The sequence below is a fragment of the Carassius carassius genome, chromosome 31 (assembly GCF_963082965.1).
Source record: "Carassius carassius chromosome 31, fCarCar2.1, whole genome shotgun sequence".
In the NCBI taxonomy this organism is placed as follows: domain Eukaryota; kingdom Metazoa; phylum Chordata; class Actinopteri; order Cypriniformes; family Cyprinidae; genus Carassius; species Carassius carassius.
The window spans coordinates 25,756,387-25,776,375 of record NC_081785.1 but is presented as its reverse complement, the minus strand read 5'-3'; the positions used below and the strand labels follow the sequence as shown (position 1 = coordinate 25,776,375).

Here is a 19,989-nt window from a genome sequence, read left to right as displayed (position 1 = left end):
ATTAATGGAAAAAAATTTTTTTTTTAAAAAGAACAAGAAAAAATACAACCTGAGCCTGTCGCTCACAAACTATGCATTTACTTTACCTTAAAGGGTTAGTTCACCCAAAAATCTAAATTATGTCATATAATACAATATAATACAATAACTCATCCTCATGTTGTTCCAAACCCGTGAGACCTCCGTTTATCTTCGGAACACAGTTTAAGATATTTTAGATTTAGTCCGAGAGCTCTCAGTCTCTCCATTGAAGCTGTGTGTACGGTATACTGTCCATGTCCAGAAAGGTAAGAAAAACATCATCAAAGTTATCCATGTGACATCAGAGGGTCAGTTAGAATTTTTTGAAGCATCGAAAATAATTCTTTGTCCAAAAATAGGGAAAACTACGACTTTATTCAGCATTGTCTTCTCTTCCGTGTCTGTTGTGAGAGAGTTCAAAACACAGCAGTTTGTGATATCTAACTAATCATTCGATGTAACCTGATCTTTTTGAACCAGTTCACCAAAACGAACAGAATCGTTTTAAACGATTTTTTTTTTAAATGTAAAAAGCAGCCTACATTTCAGTTTTGGGTGAACTAACTCTTTAAACTTACCTGTATTACATTAACAGCAGAAAAGGTGTTCTGTAATTTAACTTGAACACAATATGTATTGTAACAAACAATTATTATTTCGAATTTTATTTTATTTATTTGACATAATCACATTAGTCAAACTCACCTAAAATACTGTAAAGTTGGACTATTTAATATAATGAATAATCTCATTATTAGGAATAAAAAAAAGACCGCACACAAACATTTAATAACACGTGTCCAACTGTTTGTTTGTTTAATCAACTGTTCTGCTGCTTTAAAGAAAGTAATATATATATATATATATATATATATATATATATATATATATATATATATATATATATATATATATATATAAAATTAATTAGTTTGGTACTTTACAAAGGGATCTCCCAAATAAATTCCTTCGCTCCGATAATGATGTCATACATGTGACTCACGCTTTCCTCATTTGAAAGCTAATGATTAACTGAACGGTTATGAACGCAAACTCTGCATGGAGACAGAAGTAATAACAGTAGGTGGATCGGCAGCAGCAGAACTCCTCGTTGCTCCCCTCGTTGGTCTGAGGGGAGGATCACACACTGAAACTTGATACATGTGCCTAGCGATGAACTATTCTCCTCGTGAGTTTATCCTGATCGCTCAGTCCATGTGTGAGAGAATCGGCTGTGCATGGAGATATCCCGCGAGCCAATTATTTCTGGATTTTTTAGAGGATAGACTGAAAGAATTATATTGTTTCACAGTCCTGATCACATGATGCTTGACGTACTTTATTATTACTTTATTCTTAATCTCCTTTGAGAATAGCTCTAACCGGTTGGACTGAGGTTTTAAAGCAATGGATCCTGTAACGAGGTGGACACCAAAACAGGTTGTTGACTGGATGAGAGGTGAGTTTAGAAATTGTTTCTGCATAACATGCATTCTGCTTTGAAAATTTTAAATAGGCTAAATGGTCTCGCTCTGTCTAGTTCTAGAATCTAGGACTCTGTTTATCTGTACTTTCAATGAAACCAAGTGTGTCAACAATATTCAAGCAAAAACAAAAACATTTTTATGTTAAAAGATACTCTGTGGCAGAAAATAAATGCATTTATGAAAATAACATTCCGCTGTTGCTATTGCCGGTTTTTGATTGTTATTCACACGTTATGTTGGATCATTTCACTCCCACAGTTGTGATTATTTTAGACAGATTTATCAAATTATTCATCGTTTTTCACTTCTCGAAGATAATTATACCCTGCCATCAGAGCAAATGACTGACAAATAAAGGACTATTCTTCAGTGTTGAAGAACTTATTCATGTGTAGCAGTGAACTACAGTTAAATTGGAATTAAACATTTGTCCAAATGTGAATGCCAGTCAAATTAAAATCGGAACACTGTCTTGTGTGAATTTAAATTGAGTCCCGGTAGTGGTTTGTGTACAGATGTCAACAATGGAAGGAAAGATCAATACAAGAATATATATAGTCAAATGTGAATTGGACCACCTGTCCTTGCATCAGTTAGAGTTAAATTCCATAACATTTATAAATATTATTAGGCTACTATTATTATGTCTGTTAGAGTCTATTTGTAATCTGTGTGGAATGGAGAAAAAAAAAAGTGGCATACTCATTTGTATATTTTCTGGTGTTCTGCTTATGGCCCACTGAGGGTTGTGTTGGTGGTAGAGATGAACCTGTTTTTTGTTTTGCTAAGAATTCTAAAAAATATATTTTTTGTATGAATCACCACCAACTCATAAAATAGTTGCATTTTCCCATGAGATCAATTCAGAAATATAAAATTGTTGTTTTTCTTTGATGTCCTCTTTCAAGGAATAATTATTTTGTTAAAATCAAATAAAAAGAATCAGTGGGTCTTAAAATGTTGGTACATGCTTTAAATGTGATTCATAAGGAAAAAAATATCTACTGTAGTTCATATATTTACTTCAGTTCATTTGTCCTTAAACTAGTAATAAAGTGTATTTTTTTATTTTTACATATTTATAATTCATGTTATAATTTTTCGTTATGGAGTTGACCACTTATATTAATTTAGTTTAAGGGACACACATTAATTTGTCATTAAACTGACTGTACACTTATTGACTTAGAGTGGGGATCCTGGAATTATAACTTTCTTAAGGGCACAAAGGTGTCAGTTAATCAATCAACCGTTGCAGGGTTTGAACCAACAACATTCAGTTACCAGACCAAGTCTTTAACTGCAATTCCTTATGACTCTGAAGTCAGTTTGAATAGCCTTTGAGCACACAGTGCTATGGAAGTGTAAACTGTATTGCTACATTGCAAACATGCATAAAAAAAGAACAAGAGTATCCGTTCTCTGTTGAATGAAATGTCCTAAGGCTTTAAAGGTTTATAGCTGTTTGTGTGGAGGCTTTTCTTTACTCTCAGTTATGCTTTATTTATTTTTTTCTTTGTGCTCACAAGAGTCAGTTGAATTAAAGTCAGTATTTTTTTCCAGAGAAGACTAGCCTACCTGGCAGGTGTGTTTAATTTATTTTTACTAAGATGCATTATGTACTTTGCCTCGTATTGTTAGCTTTAGACCTTTATCACTTCACTTTTTTTATTTTTTACAGGTTTTCCCATTCTCACACTTTCTTCCATGTCACCATGCATTAACAGACAGTAAAAGTTGAATGTCAAGTCTTTAAATCTTTTGCTGTTTTGGAGTATATTCATGGAACATTCTGCAGAAACTGGAGTGAATAATTTCACACTTACAAGTAGTGTTGTCACGGTACCAAAATTTCAGTATTCGGTACCGATACCAGTGAAAATCCACGGTTCTCGGTACCAATTTCGGTACCAAAACAAAACACAAAACACTAAAAATAAAACCAATGCCATTCTTTATACTTATTTACAATTGTGTTTAAAGTTCTTCTACAAGTAATATAATTATGAAAAACAGTAAACAAGTTTCACCCAAATTTATTTTGTCTTTTAATTTATGAAATTTAAACACATTTTATTTTTTGGTAAATAAAGTGGATTTGCTATTAAAATTAAAACATGGAAGACATATTGTGTGATTAATTTTTAATTAACAGTAGTAGCAGTATAACATACATTTTACAAAATAATAGTAATATTTCTAGCACAATGCCTTTATGTAAAAATGAATTTGTAATGAATGCATATTTGTCATTTATCTGAACTTAAGACTGGTGGTTCTTAAGACATTTTTGTTCATTGAGGGTTTCTGTAAAAAAAAAAATAGTAATAGATCATAATAATTATTATTAAAATATAATAATACTACTAATTCTACTACCATACTAACAATATACAATGCACTATGGATTGATGAGCTGCTGGGTTCATGAATATTAATCACGCTGTCTGCGTTCGGTCGAATTGATTTGCTGAAATCAAAACAGGGACGGTAGAAGATGAGCGCCAGCCAATGAAATTGCCATTTGCGCATTAGCTCCGCCCACTACCGGAGAAACCGGCATATTTTCTGCTTGTTCGAAAACATGAATAATTCTAGATGAACTACATTATTTTGACAGGAGAAGACAACAAAGAATATAGTTTACATGCCGATTCAGCGTGGTAAGACTCTCGCTCTCTCTCTTTGCATGTGTGAGAAACAGAGCTATCAGCAAAGCGACGGCGAGTCGTGCCTCTTCACACAAAGTTTACAGTTCGGCAAATAGCCTACCATAGACAGTAAAAGAGGCAAATACAGGTGTACTGTGCGTCCATTGAAATGAATTGAAAAGTACAGATCGCTTGATGGAGAGAGAACTCTGAAGCGCTCAGTCAGTGTTCAGCGAGTGAAAATATATCTGTGCCAATCTTATAATAGCCTCGAACACACACACTGGCGAGTAAAATCTAAGAATTTATTAGCCAATGGCTAACAATAGACATAATTTACTTGCCCTTAGTAAAATTTATTCACATATGCGAGTGATTGACTCGCAATGTAGAGGCTGTTTTGACGGTTTTCCGTGAATACCTTTAAATTGACACTGGTTTTACTCAAATGAAACGGTAAAATGCTTGTGAAGTGACTCAGAACAGTTCTGGTGATGTTGTATGTCCTCATTATTGCAAGCGTCATGCGCTTCAGTCTATGTAGTAAACAAACCATTCATTCATTCACACAGAGACGCGCAGAACATGCAGGATGCAGATTTCAACCAACTTTTGCAGCTTAACATTTACAGATAGGCCTACTGGTCCATATGGAGATTTGATTTGATTAATTTATGCTAACCTTGACAAATTCCGTGACTGTCCATATTAAAATGTAAGTTTCATTTTCATGACTGGATTTTGAGATTCCGTCCGCGTGTTCTGCTTCGCGGAAATCATAGCGCTGTATGCATCCAGAACCGGGTTTGAACGGGTCCTCGGTACTACCGGTACTTAAAGAAACCTGGTACCGTCACATTTACATTTTTTTAGTACCGACTTGGTACCGAAGTACCGGGTCTTTTGACAACACTACTTACAAGTTGTGTTTCAGTCCTCCCCTTCTACTCCCACACTTGTTGAAGGACAGCTTGGTGCCTTACATTCTTTTTTTTCTTTTTTTTTTTTAACTTCAGAAGCATCAAAAAAAAAAAAATCTCAAACTACTGAGATAATTGAGTTACAAAACCTCTAAATGACCTAAATGAGACAGAAGCAGAATACAAATATAAAAATAGTTAGGGTTGCACTGATGTATCAGCCAGTAATCGGTATCAGACAATTTTATTAAACTTTTTTTTTAATCAGCTACGTAACCACAACACCATATGTCAATCCTTAGAACTTGGTATCACCATATGGTGTCTTCATTCAATTCTCGTAAATATTTAATGGATACTCTCTGTTGAAGTTTAAATGGAAGAGGTGCCTGGAATTTCCTGTTCTCTTCTTTAATTTCACAGTACTATATTTTTGTAGTGTGCAGTATTTTACTTTTCTTAAAGACAATGCAAAAACAAATACAGCACAGAATGTTATGGCATTGATTCTTTCTCAGATATTTTAATTCCAATACTCTCTTTCCACAAAAGTCCTTTGATCCCACTTTGAAAATCTGTTGATATTTGCATGAATACATGCTCTGTTTATAAAAGCACTGAAGTGAAAAGCCTTCTGGCTTTTGCATTCAGAACTGAACAACCCATTTCAAATCTCGCAGATCACTGTAGCTTTGTAATGTCAGCATAAGAGCAGTGATCTCTATAAACACACAGCTTAACGCAACGGGGGAAATGCAACCTCTGGTAGCACATCCCACACAGTTCACTGCCCCTCCATGGGTGCCTAGCCAGGCAGAAAGCTGGACAGGACTCAATGTGTGGGTTCAATGCGGCAAAAGGCTAATCCAAAGGAACAAATGAAATGCCTATTAAATACACAAGATCATCAGTGAACGGGATAGAATTTACATCTGGGCAACGTCAGTTCTTGTTTAGAGTTCCTTTATTAGGGGAAACAAAGGTGTTCATTTAAACTTGATTCAGATTTTAAAAATCTGTTATTATATACTCACTCTCGTGGCTTTACAAACCCATAAGACTTTTAGTCATCTTAGAAACACAAGTTTTGTTAAAAATATCTTAATTTGAGAGATTTTTGTCCTTACATTGAAAGTTCATTCCACCAAAACGTTGGTGCTTGGATGCAAAAATTCGATTTTTAATTAACTCATTCTATCATCGACAAGGTTAAAAGCCACTGAAATATTTACAACAAAGTAATTTTTCTTCTTTGCTTATAGGTTAAAAACATTTTAAGAGAGATTTTGTTGTGTTCAGGTTGTGCTTGAATAAAATAGTTTATCCAAAAATAAAGCGTCCCATCGCTTACCTCTGTTTTGTTTCTGTCAGACACAAGACAGGAACACAGAGGTAGGTGTACGTGTAGCAGTATTTATTGTGACAGAGGTTTCAGACACAGGTGAAGTAACAGGAATAGTCTTGACACGAAGAAGGTTGGAACTTAGCTCTGGTTGTGATGGAAGTAGATGACAGAATCAGAAGGCGGCACAGAGGAACTGACGATGAAGGAACAATGGGTATCCAGTGGAGCAACAATGATAGCGAGGGTTCAGGTAAGTACATGTGGGTCAATGCTAGATCAGACGAGGAGTGAGGGGAAGTGATGGTCCTTATATGAGAGCCTGGTGATGATGGACAGGTGTTCAGAATTCTGGTGATTGTGAACGAGTAGGCGTGGCATGTGGAGAGGGTGTAGGCTGTGACTCCGTGACAGTTTCGTATCCATATGACTTACAAAAGGAGATATCCGGCAGAATGATGTCATTTGGTGACTTTTTCAAATGGCTAACTAAATGGTGAATGAGAGAGTTTATCTGTCTGTCATGTCATTTTGTGCCTAATGCATTTATTTGTATACATATATTGCATATTAATTGTAATTACATAATATGATTTTCAAAAGCTGAAGTAATAACCTTTTATTTATTTGTTAAAATATAACTCAACATAAATATAAAGCACTGCAAATACTTGAAACACAGTCAAACACAGAAACACGCTTAAAAGACTCAAAACACAACCAAATACAGAAACGTGCTGCAAACACTTACAACAAAGCCAAATACAGGAACACATCGCAAATACTCGCATCACAATCAAACACAGAAACGCACCTTAAAGACTCAAAATACAAACAAATACTGAAACAACTTTCTTTTTTCTTGCCGATTACCATTTGTGTAACCACACAAATACCATGGTTAAACTGTGGTTGGTGTAATTTTAAACCATAGGAACCATGCTTTTTTTTATTATTTTTTTTTTTTAATTGTAAAATCATGGTAACATTTTGTAAGGGAAGTTATAAAGGTTAGCCAGCATACATAATGTTTCACAGTTAAAGTAACTGTGTATATGTCAGCTTATTTAGGCTAATAATAATGAAAAAGCTAAGAAATCAAATGACCAAGATGTTAAAACAAATCAAAATCTCACCTTTCTGAGTAGACACTGAAGCGTGTCCCAGCCATGTCCATCGCTGGTTGCTGTTGCCTTATACATTTCCAGTGTGATCTTTGTGTGTTTGCAGGCCATTTCTGTGTTTGCAGCATGTTTCTGTATTTGACTGTGTTACGAGTTTTTGCTGCATGTTCTGTATTTGGTTGCATTGTGAGTATTTGCAGTGTGTTGTCAAACTGATGAAGAGGTTTTCTTAATTTGCTGGTGTTTTTTCTATTTGCTTTTGTTTTGTTTTGTTTGTGTGTGTGTGTGTGTGCGTGTGTGTGTGTGTGTGTGTGTGTGTGTGTGTGTGTGTGTGTTTTCTCAATGCATTGAGCTCTCTCAGCCACTGTAGTTTTGAACTGCTGAAACGAACTCCAAATTAACTTAAACTAAATAGAAATAATGTTAAATAAATGGATTGAATCTTTGCATATATTTATAAATGTTATATTAATGCATTATAACATTTATACTAAACAAACAATCAAACAAACAAAGTTCAGTTGTCTGCACTGATTGACAGGGCTACTGTAGTTCTCTTCCTCTTGTGTGTTTCTATTCCTCACAAAAAAACAAAAGAATCAAGTCTCCCATTGCACGGTGTAAAGGTCACATAATAATACCCCTCATCCAGCACCTGAATTTGGGTAAACAGGGGAAGGGTGTTACTGTGCATGTGTAGCAGTACTGTTTACTGTCTGTTGGGGTTACTCCATATGAAGGGGGAGTGCCCTTTAATTACGTTCTCTGTGTATATAGGGGTGTCGCTATGTGCATGCGTTCTCTCTCTCTCTGCGTCATCAGAGTGAGACACCGTGTTTCCGGCGGGACTCGTGAATGCTGTAGGGTTGGACGGAGGAACTCCGTGTGATGTCGCCATTTTAATGAGTGCTTAATACCAAGCTGGTTGGGTGCCGTGTGAATCTCACTACCAGGTGCGGGCCAACGTCCACAAGACGTTACAGTGGGTTTCCTCTGGGTTCATCTAAAACGCCGGGTGGATGTTTCCCTTCTGCGGTTTGCATTGCGTTTGCTACTTTTTCTGACTCCCGTCAGACTCTTCACCGTGATAATCACACTGATTATTACGTGAGGCGGGGCTGTTCCGAGTGTGTCTCGCTCATTGAACTGGCGAGCGCGCTTCATTGACTGGTTTCAGCTCGTGTGTGACGCGCTGCTGCTTAACCCCGCGTCTCGTCCTTTGTTTACGTTCAGCGCGCGCTCCATCAGCTGGGCCGTGGACTGCCTGTGGGCCGTTGGCACGGTACATTATTGACGGTGTGTGAGTAAATAAATTGAGCCATAAACCTCCAGTGGCGCCCAAGTACTAGAACCGCCACTTAACTGTCACCAGCTCCTTTACATTTTGTTGTCTTTAGTTTGTGTTTTTTTTGTGAGTTCACTGTTTGTGGGCTATATATCCTTTCCCTTTGATTTGTGTTTGCTGAATGTGTTATTCATATATTCATTTGGTGTGACATATTCACTGTAACCACGCTTACTTATGAGTATGTTTCTTGTGTGGATAATCTGAGGGCAGGTGCTCATTATACCAGTGTTTGCTGTTTTGCCCATTTCTGTCCGCCCAATATTGTAGGGTGGCCGGACGCGACACCTTAATCTGATGCGCCAAACTGATTGTGGTGAACTCTTTTAAAATTGTGCCTTAAACGGCCAGCTGCTTTGTTTAATGTTTTAAATATTGTGTGTGTGTTTCGTGTTATTTTCCTTTTTTTCTCTCTCTTCAGAAATGGGGCAGCCAGTGGCAGAGAAATAAGCGTCTCTTCCTGATTGTGGTGGTGGGTTCTTTGGCCTGAATGCTGTGGTCACCGTGAGGGGTGCAGTGAGTGTGCAGTGAGTGTGCAGTGAGTGGGCACGTATGATCGCTATATCCGTTCTGCTAAAGCGAGCCAGTGCCCCATTCTGAAGTGAGCGTCCGTATCATTTTGTGTTTAGATTATGTTTATTGGTGTTGTATTGAATAAAATTTAATATGGTTTTATGGAGAAAATAAAGCTTTGTACTATTTTTCTACACATCCATGTCTGATATCTGACTCTGATCAACGAACCTCTGAGCCTTAGTTAACCAAAGGGCATTTTTCCCGGAAAGAGGCCCCCGGGTGGCGTAGTCGGTGACTCTTTTAGTATACCTCTAGTCAAAGCTGCCACACATGTACAGACAAAACTACAGCCTGAAACTAGAGCCTGAATTACATTAGGGCATTGTAGGAAATCCTTCTCTCACCTTCATGTGGCCACTGCTGTAAAAACATACCTTCATTTACGGAGTCTTGGTTCATTGCATACTTATATTCATGCAAATGCCTGTATCCTGACCATGTTGAAAAGAAAAATTGCTTTGTATTTAAACAGCTGGGCTAAAATAACAGACGTATAGAAGACTAGTACTGTCTCCAACCTCATTTGACATGTACGGGTAAGTGGTATGGAGATACATATTGTGGCATGTGTTTGTGTTCACCTAAATTAATTTTTCATTTAAATGATAATGAAAACTAGAATTAGCTTTATTTCTAGGTATGTTTATACATAGGAGGACTTATGGAGGTCATAGGAGGTTTTAGTGACAGACGCTCCACATAACATAGAAAATAAATAAGGAATAATATACAAAACAGACAATGTACAAAATAGCAAAAACTCAATATATAATATAGACAGTTATGTATATACAGGTATGATATGTGCAAATTTGAAATATAAAAAGTATGTGTGTTAAATAAATGTATAATTGTGTTGTGTGTTACATGTTTATTGTCAAGTGTTCATGAGATGGATTGCCTGAGGGAAGAAACTTTTCCTGTGTCTGGGCGTTCTGGTGCTCTGTTGCGTCGAGCAGATGGCTGCAGTACAAAGAGGAAGTGTGCTGGATGTGAGGGGTCCAGAGTGATTTTGGTAGCGCTTTCACTCACTCTGGATGAGTATAGTTCTTTGAGAGTAGGGAGGGTTGTACCAATGATTCTCTTAGCAGTCCGGACTATCCTCTGTAGTCTTCTGAGGTCAGATTTGGTAGCTTAGCTGAACCAGACAAATATTGAAGTGCAGAGGACGGATTCAGTGATGGCAGATTAGAACTGTTTCAGCAGCTCCTGTGGAAATAACGGTATGGTCTGGTCTGGTTGCTTTTGCTTATGCCACCTGGGCATTAGACAATATATATACACGCTTATTTGATACAGTTTTATACAGTTGTAATAATACAATTATGTTCCATTTGAACTAAGATTACAACTTTAACACATAATAAAACATGTGCGTGAGTTTCAGATGAATTTACAGGTTTAATTATAAATACTTGGTTTACATATGACTCAGTAAAGCCCTGATATTTGGTTCTATTTATTTAATGAATCATAATGTGATCGTATTATTCAACGCACTATTATTGTTTGAGATATCAACCTATTTGTATAAACTGTAGGTAACAACTGGTAAAATGTACACCTAGGTCACCGTAAAAACCGTAATGATACCGTAATGTAAATATTTTCTTCTCAGCCATGTCATCAATTGCTCTTGAGCGAAATCTCCTCCCATCTGTTGTCTGTGTCTGTTTTGAAACTTGAACATAACAGATGCTACTCAAGGTGAGTCTCTGTCTTTGAATGTAGGATTAGGAAGATGTACTAGATTTTTAAAACGCTTGATTTTGAAGCAGATAAACAAGGAGACCAGGAGGGAGGTGGACCGGCGGAGGACCAGGGGGAGGGACGGAGGGCCAGGTCCATAGAGGGAAACAGAGAGAAAAAACAAAACAACAACAAACCACAAGGCCAGGAGGGAACAGAAAGTTCAGGGGCCCAGGGCCGAGCTGACAGGGCAGGTATCCAGGGTGGATCAGGTGGAACTGGAGCCATGCGGTCGAGACAGAAGCCCACCAGGGCGGCGGAGAAAACCACCACAGCCATGCGGTCGAGACAGAATCCCACCAGGGCAGCCCAGAAGACCCCCACAGCCGTGCGGTCGAGACAGAAGCCCACCAGGGCAGCCCAGAAGACCCCCACAGCCGTGCGGTCGAGACAGAAGCCCACCAGGGCGGCGCAGAAGACCACCACCGCCGTGCGGTCGAGACAGAAGCCCACCAGGGTGGCGCAGAAGACCACCACAGCCGTGCGGTCGAGACAGAAGCCCACCAGGGCGGTGCAGAAGACCACCACAGCCGTGCGGTCGAGAAAGGACAGCCGACGGCAGAGACGTGGAAAGGCTCTGGAAGTTCAGCAGAGACGTGGAGAGGCTCTGGTAGTTCAGCAGAGACGTGGAGAGACTATGGTAGTTCAGCAGAGATGTGGAGAGACTCTGGTAGTTCAGCAGAGACATGGAGAGACTCTGGTAGTTCAGCAGAGACGTGAAGAGACTCTGGTAGATCCGCGGTGACTTGACTCTGCTCATGAAGATCAACGGTGACTTGACTTTGCTCATGAAGATCATTGGTGACTTGACTTTGCTCATGAAGATCATTGGTGACTTGACTTTGCTCATGAAGATCATTGGTGGCTTGACTTTGCTCATGAAGATCAATGGTGACTTGACTTTGCTCATGAAGATCAATGGTGACTTGCCTTTGCTCATGAAGATCAATGGTGACTTGCCTTTGCTCATGAAGATCAACGGTGACTTGCCTTTGGGTCACCGGGAACCTGACTCATTTCTGGGGGGTCAACGGGGACCTGACTTGGCTCTGGAGGGTCAACGGGAACCTGACTCGGCTCTGGAGGGTCAACGGGAACCTGACTCGACTCTGACTCTGGGGGGTCAACGGGAAACTGACTCCACTCTGGAGGGTCAACGGGAACCTGACTCAACTCTGGAGGGTCAACGGTGGCTGTCATCTTGTGCAGAGGGGCTGGACCGGCGGCCATCTTGCGCAGTAGTGCTGGGCTTGCGGCCATCTTGTGCAGTGGCGCTGGGCTGGCGACCACCTTGTGCTGTCGCGCTGGGCTGGCGACCACCTTGTGCTGTGGCGCTGGACTGGCGGCCATATTGTGCAGTGGCGCTGGGCTGGCGGTCCTCCTGTCTGGAGACCCTGGTCTAGAGTCTGCCATCCCACATGGAGAGACAGGTGTGGCTGGGGTATCCCACTGAGACCGATGTTGCAGGTACAGTATGAACCCCCAAAAATCAAAGATCTCCAGTTCATCCATCTCCTGCTCAGGCACAGGGTTGTCTAGGCAGGCATTAAAAAAGTCTTTCAAGGCCGCATCATTGTACCCCAATCCTACCGCCAGGGTCCAGAATTCTTGTGCCACACCACCCACCTCATTCCCCTTTTGACGGAGGGTGGTTAATTTTAGGAATCTCCCCCTCCGCTTCTTCATACTGGCTGGGGAACGGATATGAAGTCCCACACCGCTGGATCTGGACATGATGGAGTCTTTCTGTAATGATCAATCACAGGAAACGAGAGATCCAGAAGCAGTGTGTTTAATGGGTAAACCAAAATACAGTATCCAAACAGGCAAGAGGTCATAACCAAGAAATCAGTCCAGAAACAAAACAAACAAGAAACTAGAAAACACAAGGAACGCGAGAAAACCGGGTGACAGAAAATAAAGACTCCATGAAAACAGAAAGAGAAAGACTGGTATTTATAGACAGGATAACAAAGGAATACAGGTGTATACAGGTGTTTGGCCAGGGTCGAGGAGTTGGCCAAGGAAGCGGCTACGGTCAGGGAGTTGGCCAGGGTCAAGGAGTTGGCCAGGGAAGCGGCTACGGTCAGTGAGTTTGCCAGGGAAGCGGTCGCTGATGTGTTCAGGGAAACTGTGGTCTTTGAAACTTTCATAAAAATTTTGCATAACACCTACAGGAGATCTTTTCAATTCAGTGCTTTGTTCATAAGGATTTTTTCCCTTTTTGTTACAACAGTTCAGAAAGACTTTGTCTCTCTGCCTCTTTCCCTTAAATAAAAAGAAAATTGCTTTTTGACTGAAAGTTGTTTGTTATCATTTGGCTTTCTCACATAACTGAGTTCTGGCATCAGTGCTTTGTGTAAGTTCCTCTACATGAGACTTGGACATTTGGGGTATTAGCCTATTTTTACACAAAATATACCACATTATGTCTTGGGGACTCAAATGGCATCAGCTGTTTCCCGCACCTTCTGCAAATGGTGTTTTTGTCTTCTCAAAAACAATCCTATGAATGTTATAGATATTCTAATCTCGATAATCGATATCCACCTTTCTCGATTAATTAAAAATAACTGGCACGATATCGGCTGGCTCGTTATTTATCCTGAAACATGTTTTTAATTTGGCATTTGCGTTATCTTGCATTGCTAACAAGTCTTCACTATCGTTCATGCTTGTGGTTACCAGATGTGAAGAGCTTTAATCCCCAAAATAGAGTTTTTCTACTTCAAGGATACACTTTCTTTTATTTAATTTGTGCAGTCTGGCAACCCTATGCACGCTCACTGATGGCGGAACAAGTGCTGATGATATGAAAACATACGAGTTTGGTGATCTCTCCACAGCAATATTCTGAAAACATGAAAGTGTCATATAGACAAATTGTAACTTATAAAAAATGTAATGTGAATACAGATGACAAACTATAACCAAAACCATGAGTTTTGTATTATCATAGTTGGTTAAAAGAAGTCGGTATATAGTCAGTGGAGGTTGGTTAAAGTACACGTGAAATGTTATTGCATTTCCCTGCTGAATAAAAAAAAAAAAAAACCCCAAACCAAATATATATATATATATAAGTAGGGGTGGAACAGTACACAGATGTTATGGTTCGATATCTACCTCAGTTCGGGGGTCACGGTTCGATACCTAACCCTAAAACTAATCTACTATGCTCAGTTTCTTTTTGTTTATTTTGAATAGAGAGTAGTACAAATTACAATTTTTTTTGCACCTAAATGTGCAACAGTTGGTTGAAATTTGTGAATGAATTACAGAGACGTGCGTGTTTGTTTACTACATAGACTGAAGCGCATGAGCTTGCAGTAATTTCAGCATCTGCTGTCTCAATGAGGATATAAATAGATAAACAACATCACCAGAACTGTTCTGAGTCACTTCTCAAGCATTTTACCTTCATTTGAGTAAAACCAGTGTCAATTTAAAGGTATTGATGGTAACCCGTCAAAATAAGTTAATTTTTACATAAAGGCATTGTGCTAGAAATATTACTATTATTTAGTAGAATGTATGTGATACTGCTACTGCTGTTGAAAAAAGTTATAAAACTTTTTAAAGAAATAAATCACAATTTATTTCTTCCATGTTTTAATTTTAATAGCAAATTATATTTATTATATTATATTATTTACCAAAAAATAAAATAAGTTTTTAAATTTCATTAATTAAAAGACCAATTAAATGAGTGAAACTTGTTTACTGTTTTTCATAAGTATATTACTTGTAGAAAAACTTTAAACACAATTGTAAATAAGTATAAAGAATGGCACTGGTTTTATTTTTTGTGAGAATTTTTTTTTTTAATCAGCATATTTTTGTGTTTTGCTTTGTTACCGAAATTTGTACCGAGAACCGTGGATTTTCACTGGTATCGGTACCAAATACTGAAATTTTGGTACCATGACAACACTACATACAAGGAATAAATACTTGAAATATATTTTATTTAGCTTAAAAATAACAAGAGAAAAAAACAGTGCAACACGTAACATAGCCTATATATGCTGAGGGGATACACAAGCACAAAGCTCCATTTCGCAAACAGTTGAGTGCACAAGCCTTTGAAGTATGCTCCTTTGTCAGTCTGTGAGAGACACATTCAGAATAAGAACATGGTAACTGTCTAGTGGGCTTTGTTTTTAAGTGTGAAACTCACAGGATTCACTGTTCTTCTGCTAGCGTCCGTTTATCAAACAGCATTGCATTGCTGCGGGCACTCCCTTCTGGAATGGGGGTGAATTGCCAAATTGCTTGAAATATGCTGATAACTGAAACATGAAGTGGACTGGGGAGGTTGGTAACAGAAATTTGTAAGTCTGTATTTTGTTAAAGCAAATTTTTTTTTTTATTTTATTTATTTTTTATTATTCTTAATAATTTTATTATTATTATTATTATTGTTGTTGTTTTTTTATTTTTTTTTTCAACACATTTACTGTGGGTGAAGTTTGCAGAATGTCAGCAATTGGATGTTTGGACACATTCACATGCTATTATGTCACATCCTATCCTGGTATATTGTGCAGATAGGTAACCAGGTTTACTTTTTAGCTGGTAATGACATGAGCTGAAAGACTGAATTTAACTTTGCACGGACAGGACTGATAATTTCCTGTCTAATTTTGAAGATGCATGTTTCCAAAAAGTTTTTTAACATGTTTTGTGCTAATGAACAGCATGTCATTATTGCATTTTAGCTCCTTTCAGCAGAAAGATCCACAACTACCAAGAGAAAGGGAAACACATTCTTCTGAGGTCTTCTGGTTCTGATTACACTTTTACTCTATACTGGGTCTGTTTACAACCAGCAAGCTGAAAAATTATGCAGGAATTTAATAATTAAGATGTTTTCTATTGGTACAGTACATTTTATGCTAAAATAAGGGTGTGACAGGGTAGTTGTTAAGATATGGGGGTAACATGGGAGGTTTGTCTCTATAATTATGGTTTGGCAGAAGGCGATGTGGCAGAGTCTGGTAAGGGTAGACTCAGATGTATTTTTGTTTTCAAAGTTACTTCTGATTACAGGTCTCTCAGACTGACTTTCATGGTGTCTGCGCCGTTCAGCCACAACAATAACTGTACAAGCGGAATGTGTGAAACCACCTGCATTGTATTATTATGCAAATAATAACAATAATTTTTAAAGAAGTACTCACAGGTGTTAGCAGGAAAAATTTAACAAAATCAGAAATTAAAGCGCTCAATATGAGAAGGAAAGTAGGGAAGTTCCATCAATCACTTTAAGTTCAAAATCTAGTCAAAATATGCAATCACAGGCACATACTCACTAGAAAGTTTCATTTTTGTCCAGTGTCTGTGCTATTTCTCTTCAGGAGTAATGACCGATAAAATGTCATTGTTAAAATGTGAACACTCGTGGCCTAGTGGTTAGAGAGTTTGAATCCTAACCCTAGGGTTGTGGGTTCGAAATCTTGGGCTGGCAATAACACGACTTAGGTGCCTCGAGCAAGGCATCGAACCCCCAACTACTCCCCGGGCGCCGCAGCATAAATGGCTGCCCACTGCTCCGGGTGTGTGTTTGTGTGTAGTCACTGCTGTGTGTTTGCACTTTGGATGGGTTAAATGCAGAGCATGAATTCTGAATATGGGTCACCATACTTGGCTGAATGTCACGTCACTTTTAACATGGGCATCTATAATTGTTGTTGTTGATTTTATCTCCTCCATGTCATCTTCAGCTGTGAAACAATAGCTGGATCTGAGGACAAACAATACTATACACATGCACAAGCTGTGTGTAGATAGTATATTTGGTTTAAGCAGTATGTGTAAAACTGAACATTTAATCTTTCAAAGTAGGCACTTGAAAATTTCATCCTTGTCCAGTGTCTGTGCTATTTCTCTCCAGATGTTGGAGCAAAACCATGAAAACCATGAGCCGGCCCGGGAAAGTGTCCCCATTTTGTAGACCAACTAATTAGTGCAAAATAAGAGTATGTGGGGTTAGAAGTATACTTTTTATAAACTAGAGTTTAAACATTGCTCTGCTGATGATGAAATCTATGCCATGTGCATTGTACACATACACATAAATATTGAAGTAACACTGAGCTTTATTGTTAAAGGGATTGCTCATTAAAAGGCATATCAATCAGTTTCTTGTCATAATTTCTTTGCATGCATTTTTTATGCATGTTATACACAATTTCTTCAAAATTATATTATGTTGATTATTGCGCATTTGCATATTTACCATCTACACTAAACCCAACCCTGTTTTTGTTAAAACAGATAATAAAAGCAAACATGACATAAAAACCCATTTGATGAAGCAACCGTGGCATTTTAGCTTGCTTCTACGATTCTTTGAGCTGTACTAGGTGAGTATCCGAGCAAGTTTACTACATCAGAAAAGCCATACATACACTCTCTGGCCACTTTATTGGGTACACTTTGCTAGTACCGGGTTGGACCCCCTTTTGCCTTAATTCTTCATGGCATAGATTCAACAAGGTTTTCGAAACATTCCTCAGAGATTTTGGTTCATATTGACAAGATAGCATCACGCAGTTGCTGCAGATTTAACGGCTGCACATTCATGATGCAAATCTCCAGTTCCACCACATCCCAAATGTGCTCTATTGGATTGAGATCTGGTGACTGTGGAGGCCATTTGAGTAAAGGGAACTCATTGTCATGTTCAGAAATACATTCTTAGATGATCTGAGCTTTGTGACATGGTGCATTATCCTGCTGGAAGTAACCATCACAATTTGGTTACACCATAGTCATAAAGGGATGGACATGGTCAGCAACAATACTGACAGGTAGGCTGTGGCAATTAAACAATGCTTAATTGGTACAAAGGGGCCCAAATTGTGCCAAGAAAATGTCCCCAACACCATAACACCACCACCACCAGCCTAATGCCATTGAGACAAGGCAGGATGAATCCATGCTTTCATGTTCCTTATGCAAAATTCTGACTCTACCATCTGAATGTCGCAGCAGAAGTCAAGACTCATCAGACCAGGCAACGTTTTTCCAAACTTCTATTGTCCAATTTTGGTAAGCCTGTGCCAATTGTAGCCTCTGTTTCCTGTTCTTAGCTGATAGGAACAGCACCCGGTGTGGTCTTCTGCTGCTGTTGTCCATCTGCTTCAGGGTTCGATGTGTTGTGCATTCAGAGATGGTATTCTGCATACCTTGGTTGTAACGAGTGGTTATTTGTGTTACTGTTGCCTTTCTATCATCTCTAACCAGTATGCCCATTCTCTTCTGACATCAGCAAGGCATTTTCTTCCACACAACTGCCACTCACTGAATAGTCCTCCTTCTTGTCAGTTAATTCTGATAAATATGGTTTTTGTAACCCTCATCAAACCTGTCAGTTAAGTTTCCTGTCCCTGTAGGACTTTTTCAGTTGTTTTCCATTATGTCTAAAATTACAAACAGTATAGCAAAAACAGCCATTTGACCCTGAGCATCTTCTAGAAACCTTCATTTTAAAGCTTTTTATCCCTCTTGCGTCTTGTTTCAACAATGAGGGGTGAAAAAAACCTTATCCAACTGCCTTTCTGTGTGGATTTCTCAAACTTAACTGCAGGAAATTTTGCAAATCAGATCCTATCCAATCAATACAAGTGACTGATGTTATCACGCTGATTTTATTAGATTGAATAATGGATCCAGTTTCTTTACCAGATCCTGTGAAGATATCTATTTTGTCTGATACCTGGTCTTTGTACTGAAATGTTTTTTCACCAGTGAATAAGACATGAGGTAATCTGACAGCACTGCATTCAACCCTCCACCAACAGTCTCTCATCATGTCGCTGGTTAACCTCTGGTCTGCCTGAGTGTGTTCTTGTGTTTTGGAGGAGGCATGGCTTCGGAGTGTTATTTTCAGGGAGGGGGGGATCTTATGCTATAGCTATTGCTAGGCTTTCCGAAATCACCTATCCTACCTTTAATTTGTGCTAATGTGAAACTAAATTGTGATTTAATAATCACGATTTTATTTATTATTTTTAAATATAAAACAGCTTAACCATAATTGTGTGTAGCCCTAGAATTTACCACACAGCACATAAATATTTTATTTGATTTATTATTATTTTTTTATTTTTATTATTATTTTACACTAACCATACCTCCGCTGTGCTCTGTTTACTCATTTGGTTGTTGCAACTAATGAGAGGTTTCACGCACAAAGCATTTTTTTTTTTAATTATTGCTTTCACAATAACAAATGTCTGTCAAGATTGTGCACCATTGTGGAATTCCCACAAAAGGGTGACCGCCCAAAAACAATGGACATTCCTTCAATCCTCATAGGTTTACTGGAAGTCTCAATAGAACAATCAAGAGTTCCAGTGGCAGTGGCTATTGTGCATGCTGTATACAAGGACACAGAGTATGTGTGGAGAGGGAGGTCAGACTCCCACTGGGAGGCCCTTCATTCTGGATGATGGAAGGGCTTTCTCTCTCATGTAATCAAACCCCTGAGAACCACAGCCTGCCATTCTGTTGACATGGGGTCTGTGTGAACAAGACATGCGCTATGAGACTTGCTGAGAAGGCTTTGGGAAGGACTGTACGGAGAGTTGGGGCCACATCCTTTTAGAACAGTTTTGCAGGTTTTAGTTTCAGAGCACAAGGTGTTGGGTTTATCAGTGATCACATAAAAGTCTGTTAGAGCCAGAGCGAGGTTCACAAAAACATGATTCAGTTTTGATCAGAAACATGATACTTTTACAAGTCTCAGAAAAAGAAACTGTAGAAAA

General features: G+C 38.6%; 1 protein-coding gene across 1 annotated transcript in view; it reads left to right on the top strand.

The window, feature by feature from the left end:
* Positions 1-1,109: 1,109 nt before the first annotated feature.
* The window catches only part of LOC132111811 (connector enhancer of kinase suppressor of ras 3-like), a 121,914-nt gene continuing 103,034 nt past the window's right edge, over positions 1,110-19,989 (top strand). The window contains exon 1 of the mRNA XM_059519416.1: positions 1,110-1,480. Within this exon, the coding sequence (XP_059375399.1) occupies positions 1,429-1,480 (52 nt within the window). The 5' untranslated portion in view covers positions 1,110-1,428. The remainder of the gene's footprint in view (positions 1,481-19,989) is intronic.